Source organism: Limulus polyphemus, unplaced genomic scaffold, assembly GCF_000517525.1.
Source record: "Limulus polyphemus unplaced genomic scaffold, Limulus_polyphemus-2.1.2 Scaffold4100, whole genome shotgun sequence".
In the NCBI taxonomy this organism is placed as follows: domain Eukaryota; kingdom Metazoa; phylum Arthropoda; class Merostomata; order Xiphosura; family Limulidae; genus Limulus; species Limulus polyphemus.
In genome coordinates this window covers 326-14,105 of record NW_013669710.1, presented here as the reverse complement: position 1 = coordinate 14,105, position 13,780 = coordinate 326, and the positions used below count along the sequence as shown (strand labels likewise).

Here is a 13,780-nt window from a genome sequence, read left to right as displayed (position 1 = left end):
TCTAGTGGCCACCGCTGGAGAACAAGTTCCCCATTGTTGTCGTGGCTCAACTATTCTAGGTCAGCAAATGATTTTACATAATTACAAATAATTTTTAAAGCAGATATGACTAGGTATCCAGAGATAATGAACTAACGCTTCAAAATGCACATGCTTTGACCTAACTTTCTCCCACATTTTTATGTTTCAAATTTTTATATGTCTTATTAACTTTCATGGGATTTGAAAGTTAACATTTTCCTAAATTGAAAATGTATTTCCAATAATACTTACTTCCTTTCACACTTATAGCCATTACTTGACTGACAGGGTTTCTTCCTTTGTCCATCTAAGCATTGGTATGAATTTTTTCTCGCTTGCTCCAGTCTTTTATACCCCACTTAATTGCCTTTGGCAATATTTGTCTCATGCCACTCTTCACCTACATTTGCCCTTGGCAATATTTGTCTGAGGGCACTCTCCACCTACGTCAATGCGTCCTTTATCCTGGTACTGTATATAAGCACCTCATTCAGATAATGTTATTACTTTTTCGAGACTGACTTCATCCCAGTCTCTAACACTGGCTGTTAGTATTGTTACGTCTCTGTATGTTCGTTTGTTAATTTTCCTGCGATACAAGTCCTTTCTTAAATAAAACTAGTTTATTCTTCCTCAATACAACTTTGCAATACACTTAATTTCCACAGTTACTTTAACTTAAACACATGCTATAATTCACAACAATTCACTCACTTTACTACTGTGCTTGACTTAATTGTCCGTCTCTATCTCCGCCTGTCAGCAACTATAGTTTCGATCTCTGTATCTGCTATCCTCGGTTCCCACCGACCGTAATTGCTGTCCTTGGTTCCCCACTCTCTCTCTCCCCTTTGTCTAGCGCACTTATATATGATAATACCGCCCGCATAGCCTCTTCGAGAATCTTCTAGACACTCATCACGTGCTATCAGCATCACTTGACTTCCACTGTCGTAACACACTAGCGTTTTTCGCAAACCTTCTAGATACTCATTATGTGTTACCAACGTCACGTGACTTCTACTGTCATAACAGTATTATTGTATTATTAGGTAAGTATTATTGGAAATACATTTTCAAATTAGGAAAATGTTAACTTCCAAAACATACTTACCTCCACTCCCACTTATAGCTAAAATCCCACACTGAGAAGGTGGAGGGACTGGTGAAGGCATTATCCATACAAAAAGTGTCTACATAGATCATGGGTGTGTCAGTAGAAGATTGGCACCCTAGTGGGGGAACCACACTACAATCAGAAGAGGTAATCTCTTCAACCTGAACATAATTCCTGTATCGTGGGTGGAATTATACATGAGAGATCATCACTATAGGCCAGCCCCAACCACATAGCCGAGGTTCCACTACTCAGGAGTTGTAATTAAGGGGTTTTGGTCTCTATATCCTATGTTGGTGGCTAGTGCAATTAGACCGTAACATTATATATACTTATAAGAGGAACCCAACCTGTAGCCATAAAGTGATGCATTCTGAGCCACTAGAATCAAAAAGAGAAAGTAAGCAACACTAAAGAGGACAAACCTTCTCCTCCACCTGAAGAAGCCCGAAAGGCAACACCCCAGGCTTGAAATGATGGGAACGTATATGCTTTATTCAGTTAAAGGAAACAGAATTCATCCATTCTGGAATTATAAACATTCATACTCACTCCCCAACTGTGTGGAAAAGGAACATTCCCATTTGCCCCCAGAATTATAGGAGGATGTGGAAAAACTGTGCTCAACCAATCAACCAAGGATCCAGGATGGGACCACTCTGTGTTCAAAATTACGTGGAGATAGTGGACCCTCTTCCATGAACAATGTACTGAATCTATATTGATCAAACAGATAGCAGAGCATCAAATCTGAACTGGTGTAACAAGTAGGTTCCCATGTAGGCTGGTGCCACTCCTACCGACATCTAGGAAAAACATCCAGGGAATTGGGTAGGAAGGCCCCCAACAAGGAGGCAGTAGAGGAACCCAAATCATAGTAGTGCCCTGACTTAACAATCTTTCAAGATCGAATAATGATCCTGACTTAGGAAACTGGGGAAACCAGTAAACTGATGTTTATGATCACTTGGTGGCATATAGACCATTAAATAGATCTCTTGTGCTCTCATCCAAAAGGCAGTGAAATGTACATAAGAGGTAACCTGTGACGTATTCAAGAGGTTACATTCTTTGGTGTAAAGCAACTTATAGTGGTGTATACCAAGTATTTTATTTGGTTGTGACAGGAATATTTTCAGTCACGTGGATTGAAATTTTTAAATATGTAAATACTTTTATGAATATTTTTTAATGTTGTTTTATTAGAAAATACAGTCTTGAAATATGAAAATGCTGGCTGTAAGTGTTATAGGGGTAGGAAGAAGGTACCACCTACATAATGAAACCTTGTAATTCATACTGTAACTTTTACATTATTTGTAAATGGAAAAAAATCATAATGACAGACATTCAGAATGTTGGCAAAGACTAATTGTAAAGGTGAGAATAGTGGCACCTAACCCAAGTCAGCTTGTCTGTGTAGGGTTCAAGTAGTCTTGAGCACATTCCATTCTACTGGAACTGGGCTCTGTCAATGTAACTAGATGGTAAGCAAAGCACCAGGCTGCTGCGTGTGTGTTCCTGTTTTTCAGGAAGGGTAACAGAGGGAAGCATGGCTACAGGCTAGTTGGTTATATAAAAACCTAGGGAAACTAGAGGATTGAAAAGTCCTCAAGTTTTTTTTGGCACATGTCCTGTGCATGGTGATGGGCATGAGTACACATTAACACAGTAGATGTGTCATTTGAATAGCACCTAGCTCACAAACGTAGCTGAGTATTATGATCCCCCTAAACCAATGTACTTGCCTGAACCTTTGACCAAAAAGAAAACTCACTTTTAGCCACGGTCAGTCTCTCTCTTTCATTGAACAGCCATTGGATTTCCTGTATTGCTAACTCCTGAAAAGACTATCATGTTTGGTTACTGAGATGGGCCCTTCTAGTTCCCTCAGTTATGAAGCTGCTGAGCACAGGATTTCTTCCTGAGCAAGGACAAAACAAAGTGGAATATCCAAGTCTGACCTAACTAACATGATGTCTGAGCCTACCAATGAAGATGCACTGCCATCATTACATTAGCCCTGCAGTTTCCAAGGGCTGCATTACTATCTTCAATGGCAGAAGATTCAAGAGCTGAGAAAAGCATCATCCTTGCAACCTGGAACTTCAGAATGGCAATGTCAGCTATGACACTCAAGGATTCTGGCCTCCAAGCTGCCAAGTAGCCTTTGTCATGCCACTTCTGACACTGCAGAAGGAAGAGATGAAGCTTGAGGAACGATGAGGCCTGGTGACCTGTTCTATCAACTGATTCAACACTATCACTAGAAAATTGCATCAGATGTTCTTGCACTTCTGTTGGGGCCACTGTGTCCCAAATCTGAATCAAAGCTTCCCAGCACTAGAAGGTATCCTGAAAGGCATCCAACTCTTGAGAAGATTGTTTATTTTAGACCAAAGTTGCATTATGTCCACCAAGAGGAATCAAATCCTGGATTTTAGTGTTGTAAGTCTTTATTCTTGCCACTGTCCTATTGGGGGACACTCCCAAGAAAACAGAGGCAGGGCAGGTTCCAGGATGACTACAAACCAAAAGACTGTGACAACAGTCATCCAGATGAGCCAATTGATTTGTAGAACAGCACCAGGAATCAATAAGGGAACCTCCATGATAAGAACTAGGGTATCAATTACTGGAAGCCCAGGTAGGACCTATCTAATCATTGTGAGCAAAAAGCTTCCTACAAAGAGATGATGAGATCAATCCCAAGAAATCACAAAGGTAGTACAAGGGTATATTATGTATGTAGTTTTAATCTAGAGTGCCTGCTGCCTTTTTACACTCATGGTGAGTAAGAAAGACAAGGTCCTCACCACTTTTTTAGGGAATTCTACAAATATATCTATATAGGGTGTTTTTTAATTCCATATGACAACACTGCCATCACTCTTTCACACATACAAACTTGTGTGTAAAAGAGAGGGAAGTTAAAAGATTTGTTGTAAGGTGTAAATTTTAAATGTAGTTTTTATGTATGTATATTGTGTAGAGATTTAACACATTTCATTGTATTTTGTAACACTAATGTCATTTTAACGACTATTTTTGAGCCTGATTCAATTGCAACACAGTCTTTGCTGTGTAAAGAAGGGCATCTGCTCAAAACATCGCAGAAAATAAACTAAAAAGACATGTAAGTTTATTATTTATTGTTTTCCTTTTGACTATTTGCCTAGACAAACTTTTATATATTTTTATCTTTTAATTTAAAGCCATATTCAGAGTTTCAAAATAACCAGAACAATCTTACCAGTTTTTGTTGTGTTGAGCTATCTTGACTGTCATTTAAATAAGACAGTAAGTCATCATAAGATACTTCTGGATGTATCACTTCACCTTTCAGCTTTTGAAATCCATCCATTGCTCAGTTTTACTTCATGTGGAAACATCTTCAACCTGTAAGGTTATAATTACTGTCAGTTTTAAACTGTCAAACACATATGTGAGCTTTAGTTGTTTTTTCAGTTGCATATTTAAAAAAAAAGCTATTGTTGAGGCAAAGAATAGCTAAGAATGTCTAATAACTTAAACAAACGAAAACAGTATTTGAACAACTTTTCAACGTACACTTTTGTGAACTGTAATGTTTGGCCTTCAGGAAATTCAAATGGTAACCTTTGGTCATTGTGTTTTTTTATCATTACAGGAGAAGAAACAATTCCTTAATTATCTAAAATGATTTAGAAAGAAAAAATAAATTCTGACATTCTATTGATGCTAAAGAGAAAGTTGGTTAGCAGTTAAATAGAAGAATATTCAGAAGCACCAGTGGAGATTTCTATGACTTTGAATAATTTAAGACAGGATTAATCACACTTTATTTCAATTATATGTGAATAATACTGCAAAGGAATCTCACTACATGTGTCAACAGTGGAATCATTGGCAACATAACTGAGAGACAACAAAGGGCCCATTGTGGCTGTTTCAGTTATTTCATCAAATATCCATCTCCATATATTGGCCCTGAATTTTTAAGTATTTGTCAAGACTACTCTTGAAGTTTCCCAATACTACTGCATCTATCACATATGAAGGCAATCCATTTCAAAGGTTCACCACCTTGTCAAAAAAAATAAAACCATCTTTTACTGATGACAAGAGGCTATTCCATTTGTATGCTAATACCCTCAGAAAACAAAGGATGTTTTGAAAGACTCCCATCTCAAGGTCAGCTAGCACTGATTTAGCAGGAGTTTATATACTAACTTGCAGGATTGCAAGGGATGCGACATAATTGGTTTGTGATCCTTACACAATGGTTGGTGGAGGGAGTTAAAAAAGTTACCAATGGAGACACAAAGTTGTAATTTCCAAGCCTGTGATGGTTTTATTTTGTTGATATGGAAAGATTCCTTTTTCTTGCTTACCAGAATTTATCCGAGTTGATGAGTCTGTAATTGTTTCCATCTGTTTCATCTCCTCTGAAAATGGCATGACCTGTAGGGCAGAATTCTGTGTTTTCATCAGCCTTGTGGAGTCTTTATGTTCTTTTATTCTTGCCCAAAAGTATCTTTTATTTTTTCTAATGCAGATTTGTTTACAGGAAAATTATATTTCATAAGTAAAGTTTTTCTGTTTGTCATCAGATGTTCTTTTTTTTAGTTTCTGAAAAAGATAGATCTCATTGTTCTGTAAGATTTCCCACAGACATTAACACTCAACTTTACAGTTACACATTTGATATTGTCACTTAGGTTTACACATAAAATAAATAGTGTTGGTAAAATTTTCCTTGACTGTGCTGTCAGTCTGAACTTTTATGTTCTCTAATCCATTGATGACAAAACTAGATGGGTACCCATTCTCTTTAAAACAATGTATGATGTGTTGGCATTCAGTTTTAATGGAATTTTAATCACTGAATTAACATTAAACCTATGTATATCAGATAGGTCCACTAGATAACAGGATATTTGTTCAAGATGTTGATTAGAGAGTAATATTAAATCTCTTACTAACTGTGTTAATATAAAATAAAAAACAAGATTGGACACAATGTGTAAGGCACAATGAATAACCTTTATTAGAATGCTAAAAATAAACACTGAGTGTGTGTGTGCATGCTGGTCCTTATACAGGACGATAACCTTTACTGGATCTTTATATCAAACTGTTTAACCTGAATCCATGTACCAGACTGTACTGACTAAACAATGTGCCAGGCCAAACTGACTAAATGAAAATGAAGTTCCAAACTGTCTAACCTTAACATTATTGAGCATGTAAGAATCCTCACATTTATCCAGAGTGACTTAGTGCTACCCAAGTGACTGGTAATTCTCATTACAATATAGGTTGGGACGTAACCTTTAAACATCACTTGAACAACTGTTCAAAAAAACACTACTGTCAGCATTCTTACACAAGATGTCATATTAAGCAATGGTTTCCCCAGGTGGAACAGGTATTAAACATTCCAAGAATAACAAAAGAAAAAGGTAGCTTAACACGAAATGAACTTAATGATATTTCCGAAAATGAGTTACGTGAAACCTGCATGTAAGAAGAATAAATGATATAAGATTACAAGATAGGAACACATGATATATTAAAATACCACACCATGAATCAAGTTATGGGTCAAGGGAGACAAAGGACATAAAAGTTTAAAGAATAAGACCTGCAATGCTCTACATGGAAGTGGAAAACTGGTACAGGAGAACATTTTGGATATATAAATGAATTCTAAGGCCACATCACAACCTAATTTGGAGCAACATCTTCATCCACAGAGTAAGCAGAACTAGAAGAATGGTGTGTTATTTTTAAAGCAAACTCCTCTTTCTGGAATGGAGGAACAGTTCACAGAATTAAATGTTTGTTTTTATTTGAAAAAAAGTGTAATAAAAGACAGATAAATTTAGAAGCTGGCATTTATTTTTTGGAAAGAAGAATATTGGTGTATTGAAATAGATAGGAAAATATAATTACACCTAAGAGTTTATTAATGATCCCCTACCAACCAGATAAAAACTTGAGTAAATCAACAGAACTTTGCCACCTCAGTATACAGAGAAAACATAAATACTGATCTGATCTTAGCCAAGGAGATAGCTCTTTGATGAATGAACTGCAAATGAAGATCTTATTTAAGCTTCTGTATGGCTGTGAGTGATCAGTATAATGACAAAGAAACTTTCTTGAATTTGAATTTGGGCTTTACTAGATAATTTTCAAAAGTCATTCAACATTAGAGCTATTCCTTACAACTGAAAGATTTATAAAAGGATTTCTAATTTCATTAGAACAGGAATAAAAGCAAGGTTTGAGAAATCATAGTTCTATACATTTGACATATTTTGTATGCAAATATTGGAAACTTAACAATAAAACTCAAAAATCGCTATTTTCGGAGTTTAATAAGCAATTATAAATATGATTTCACAAAGATGTTATTTTTCTTTTCAGGTTGAAGGTGGTCCAGCTTATCAACCTCTCATTTTCAGAAAAAACTCTGATAAGGGCTTAGGCACCACGGAAAAGGGAGTCAAATTGATGGTAGTGGTAAAGAAAAACAAAGCAGAAGATGGTGATAAATAGGCATTCTTCTGACTGAAGAAGTGTGTGAAGATTCACATGTGCATGTGATATTAGCACATCAACATTAGCCTCAACTAGCTCAACACAATAAAAAGACTGTGTGTTCCCAGGAACTATTTATTTAAACATTATACATGACGTTGACAATTCACATAATCTGAAAAAAAATGACATATATGGGCTAAGAGGCAAGAACAGTGTCTTATGATTCAAAACTGTAAAATTAATACAGATTTCTTATTAATATTAAAACACTTACAAGCACCTGTAAAGTACAGTGTTACACAGACAACTGCCATACTCCCATTCTTTATATCTCCTCAGTCAAGTATTTATAAATTGTAGCTTAACATATACAGATGTTATATGTTTACAATATTTTACATATACCTCTGTAAAGAATAAATTTACAATAAACATATTGTAAAGGATTATGTTCAATGCCAGTCATCACCATGTGGCTGACTATTAAGTTATCACATCACAGTTTGTACTAATGACTTAGGCACAGGAAAATAAAGTTTTTCATAAGGTAAGTATTTGTTGTTTTTCAGAATTTGTAGCACACACTGGAGGTATTGGGACATTTTGACAATGAAGTTAGAAAAACCACCTTTACTTAGTATAAAACAAAGCAGTTCTTGTACTGTTAGTTCTGATGTGGTGAAACAATGGCAGAAACAAAAAGTTATTATCTGGGAAATAAAGGTAATTTTTTCTAACTTTATTGCCATAAGGTGGATAGTTAAGTGGACACGTGATTTATTTATGAGAATGATAATGTGTGATATGTATGAATGATTATTTGCCAAAGATGCTCCCATATTGAATAATAAATAATGCTTAATTTGTTCTTCACAAATGTTATCTTATACTTATGATCATATGTTCCAATAGAGATCATTTGGTCAAAAAGTTAGCAATTTTCTTTCTTCAAAAATATATGTGCACAACTACTTTCCAGGTTTATAATACTACTGCAATTCTACTGAAGAACATACATGAATCTATGCTTTCAAAGATTATATTTATTAACCTTCAAATCCTTTTCAACCTTTCAAGCAGATCTCTCATATGGAGTTTATCCATGATCCTAATAATTCCAAATATATAAATGAAGTTACCTCCAGTTCTGCTACATTCTAGAGAAAATAAAAGTCCAATATCTTAAGTTAACTTATTCCCTACCTGAAAATGTATTTTAGATAGATACTCACCTCTCTGCATCACCATGACCTGTCAACTTGAGCACACTGCCATGTAATTTTCTTCACATGCTACAGCCTTAAACAAAGCTTCCATCCCTACACGTGTCAATGTGTATTATGCCAGCCTGTGATGTAATCATCATTAGACTAGTTTTCCATTAATAGGAAGGTGACATCCTTCATGAGCAATAATTCCCATGAACACTAGCATGTCAACACAGGTTCATTCTTGACGAGACAAACTTAATGCACCAGAAGTGGGTAGGAAGGGTGGAAAGTGATGCAGAAATGTGAGTATCCATCTAAAATACATTTTCAGGGAAGGAAAATGTTAACTTCAGTACTCACCCCTCTGCATCACCGAGAGATAGAATCCAACATTACAGATGGTGGAAGGGCTGATGCAGAAACATTACAAAGATGAGTTCCTTTTTGAAAACAGCATCAGCAAGGGAAAGCCCATGGATGGTGACATCCTTGAAGCAGGTGGGTAGCCTAAAGAGGCAACACTCAATTAGAGACTGCATTCATCTCAGTGGTGGTGTTGGAGCAAAATATATTGTCAGAAAAAATATTTTTAATGGGAGCTAACATGTTGCTAAGGTGGGTAGTATGGCAGATTTCTCAAATATCCATTATTACACAAGCTACAGCTGAGCATGAGTGTGTAGTATGGCTAAGGCTGTAAGTCAGGTCATTTCATATTAGGAAAATATTTACATGAGATATTCAACATAAAAACCAGGTACAAGGAGTATCATCCCAGACCTTCCTAATGTGAACCCAAGACCTATCTGGCTGGGCTAACTTGTGGGAATGACTTGATTCATGACATAGAGGGGCATCCTATGTTACACTACCAGGTAACATCTAAGCCCTACTTCCCAAACGAGGGATTGCACTGCCCAATGAGGAACTCTCTATATCAACTTCCCTAGCAGCTTGGGACTGAGGAAGCAAGGATTCTCATGTACTCTGCTATCAGAAATGGTGGTGAGAAAGTCACATAAGAGAGAACACCAGAGAGGTGCATGGATCAATGTTATCAATCAAAATTAGTTGAAATTAAGACCCATGCTGATAGACAGTGAAATGGATTATTGCAACTAAAGACAGCAGGCACAAGCCAGGTAAGAAGGCAGGAACACACCTGGTGTTGTCAGTCCTTTTTGTCAGGAGCAGAATGACCTGATATATATATATATAGATGCACACACAAACTGCATCTATGCAGGGGTGGATGGGCATAACACTTTCTGTATTTCCTTCGCTCAATGTGGATTTTGGGAAAATATTCCATGTGAGGCAAGACTGACCACTTGTGGAGTTCCATTGTCTCCATAACATGGATATTTCTACATGTTGAATAAGATATTTGCAAGTCCTGAAAACGAAAAGAGAAAAATAAACAAATCATTACCACAGCCACTGTAAATAATGGAAAATGGTAACTAGAGGGAGAGGAAAGCTAGGTAGGTGAAACCTCTCTGTGGTCTAAGTAATGGGACACAAATATGTCAGGGTTTTTCACATTCCACCTTCAAGACTGAGTACAAGGGGCACTGATGACTAGAGACAAGAAAACCTATGAAATAACAGAGAATAGATTGCACAGAACAAATTAAATGATCTGGGTCAGAATGAGCATACAGGGAGAAAGGATGCATAAAACATCTAATTATCCTCCCAAACCACCCATATTTGTAGGGAGTCTAGGAAGAAGATAACCTGTCCCTGTGGTAAATTGTGTGGGAGGAGGCCAAAATAAAAGTGAGTGATGGCAATAAAAATGGTAAGAAATATGTCCAAGGTATATAAAGAGGTTGAACCAAACCAGTCACAGAGCTTCTTCAGTCAGGGCTGCAATGTACAGGATTGGTTACCAAATGAGTGGAAACATAGAGTGGAGAGGAGATGTAAAGACAGTGATGTTGGATGGCCATAGTGGAAACAAATCCACTGAAAACGCTATGGAAAGAACCCAGGCCTAAGGAAGAAAGTCCATACACTACTAAAGCCCAAGCTTTTGAGACATGGTGGTTGTGGATCCAAGAGGGAAAGTTTACAGCCAGGAAACAGAAGTACCAGAAGTGGGTACTTCACTATCAAGGTAAGGACAAAAACAACAGATAAGCCAGAATGGATCATAAGAAAATCAAACAGATGAGTCTAAAGATGATGGCAAGCATATAGTAACCACCTGCTTAAGGATGGAGAGGCAGAGAAACCTCACCCCTGGTGATTTCAAAAAGTGACAGGGCATCCAGAATTACACCTCACTGGAACAGAGACAGTGAAAAGGTGTGGTCATAGGATTAGTGTTAGCACAAAGTCAACACTAAGTGCCACTTGCACTACCCTCACCATGGATATGGAAACCCACATATGTAAGTGGAAGGAGCCCACAGACTGAATTCTGAGTCTCAAGGGCTCTAAACAAATCTGAGTAAGAAGGGGGAAGAGGGATGTCCAGGATCCTGTAGGATTAAGGAGTCACCATGACCACAATAGGTTGAAAACAAGATGGGGTATCTCTTGAAATACCTGCATTTACAGAAATCACTGAAGGGGACATATATGGGCACATTCAAGAGAAACGAAAGATTCACAAGAAGAAAAATTGCCAAGGACTCATTTAGGAAATGAAAAAGACATGAAAGCCCCAGTGTCAAAAGCATCATGTCACAAAGACAAAGGAGTAGGTCAAGCCTGCCCTGCATACAAAGTGAGAGAGACCCCTAAGTGAAGGAAATACAGGATGGTTGGGTTGAGACTGAAATGGAGAGCTGAATCAGCCAACCCAAACAAGATGACTCTCAAAGCAAAAATGAGGCTACAACAAAGGAAGTATGGTGGAAGGAACAAGTAGAGGTCAAATGTCTATAGAGTAGTGAAATAATAGGTCTTAAGAACATAAATTAAAAGAAAAATTTCCCAGCTACATGGGAATGATCAAAAGATAGAAGTAAAACCCCAAAATGGGGTGGAGGAATTGTCCCATGGCATTTGAAACAGGAAGAGGTGGAAAGTTGAAGTACAGGAAAAACTCTTAAGAAAAGCCCCTGAGGACTGGATCACTCCTGTTACTGACATTCATATCTGGCAGCCATGGATAGTAATAAGAGAACAAGAAACAGTAGAAAGGACAACCCCATAAGACTATACAATGATAAAACCAAGGGCAAGAAATGAAAGTGTGCAGAGATGATTGCTTAAGAGCCTTATCAGCTCAAGATGCCAATGTATAAGAAGTACCACTCAAAAAAAAAAAGCAAGACAAAGGTCCTGGAAAAATTTCTGCAGATGCCCATGAGTACAAAGTCAATTAAAAGAAAATAGAAGGTAGTTAAAATGAAATTTCTAAATGATGCCTTTAAAATTTAGTATCGTTCTTTCATATAATCAAAAAAATTAAGGAAGAAAGACTATATGATGAGAATGGTAATGAAAGGTTAAAACAATAAGCACAAAAAAAAAGTAAATCTAAATGAAAAAAAATGTCTTAAGACAAGCAGTGCCAAGGTAATGAAAGGTTAAAACAATAAGCACAAAAAAAAGTAAATCTAAATGAAAAAAGTGTCTTAAGACAAGCAGTGCCAAAGAAAGAATGAGTCTGTGTTCAGGTAGTAGTACTCATGGGGATTACAGCCCATGGTGGGTGTGTTGCCCTTATATTGGTGGACATCTGTAGTCCACTGATAAGTACATCATAAGCTGGCACAATACACATTGACATATCTATGGGCAAAGGCTTTTTTCAATGGTTGTTGCATGCACAGGATATTTTACAACAGTTCTTACAAGGTAATCACTCATGGTGGTGCTGAGAGGCGAGTAGCATTTCCGAAGTATTTTTCATTGTCAAAGTTTTTACAACAGGTATTATGCTAATAGCCAGCCATTAAAAATTTCCAGCTTGGTAATAATTTTCTGTTAAAATGGGAAAAACAGCGCACACTAATTACTCTGAGTGGGGTCTCACTGCAGATCACAATAATAAAATTTATCTTAAATTCAACTTTGTGCTTTTACATATGCAGTTCTAAGCACTTATTTCACTTTCAATAAATGTTGCATAGATTCATGTTGCTAAGCTGACTGCATAGGTTATTCGCCTGAATACAGCCCTGCTATGCTATTCTATTTTCTTCTGGGGAATTTAAAATATTAATATATTTTTAATTCATTTATTTTACATTTGCTCTTAAATACAGTAGGTTACGGAATAATATCAAATTGTCCGTTTTGTCATTATAGCATAAGAGTCAGGAAGTGAAAATTTTGAAAGTTTACACTTATGCTTATGTCGCATTCACGAATAATATAACACTTTCAACGACACTGATGCAGTGCCCATGTTGAATTTGAAGTTTAATATTAAGTTGTTAACGTCGACATTGCTTAACACGTCACAGCAATACAACAATCCGAACACGTTAAATTATTACATTGCATATTCGCCTAATATTTTTTATGAAACTAAATCTTAAGATTCAAGCTTAAACCCCTAATTATTTCGTACAAATATTTAGGTTTACTAACAATGTTACTTTTCCAAACTTACGTTAACGATAGCTGGTAAGCCTATCTTTTCATAAACGCGATGACTGTTGCCTAGTTACCATAATCAATAGGTGTTGCGCTCCCTAACAAATATATACGTAAAATAGCTATGATATATAAATACGGATATATTTTTTCATTCAACTTGCACACGACATTAAACAATTTTGAAATGATTTTGACTGGCAGTTTTTTCCCCTCATACACATACCCTTCCTTTATATCTCAGTTAATTCAATGTATTTTTATTTTTTGCTAATTGCATGTCCTTTGATATCTTCATAAATAATTTCAGAAGAGTAGAAAATCCGTGGCACATTAGATT

General features: G+C 36.5%; 1 protein-coding gene across 5 annotated transcripts in view; it reads right to left on the bottom strand.

Moving 5' to 3' along the window:
• The window catches only part of LOC106470586 (leucine-rich repeat-containing protein 56-like), a 36,470-nt gene extending 22,961 nt beyond the window's left edge, over nt 1–13,509 (bottom strand). For 2 of the 5 annotated variants that reach the window (XM_022399199.1, XM_022399203.1), the window contains exons 1-2: nt 5,512–5,683; nt 4,392–4,537 (exon numbers count right to left, since the gene is read on the bottom strand). In XM_022399199.1, the coding sequence (XP_022254907.1) occupies nt 4,392–4,502 (111 nt within the window). In that variant the 5' untranslated portion in view covers nt 4,503–4,537; nt 5,512–5,683. Of the gene's footprint in view, nt 1–4,391; nt 4,538–5,511; nt 5,684–13,456 lie in introns of those variants that run through there. The other 3 variants (XM_022399201.1, XM_022399202.1, XM_022399200.1) reach the window with 2 other exon arrangements.
• Nucleotides 13,510–13,780: the final 271 nt, after the last annotated feature.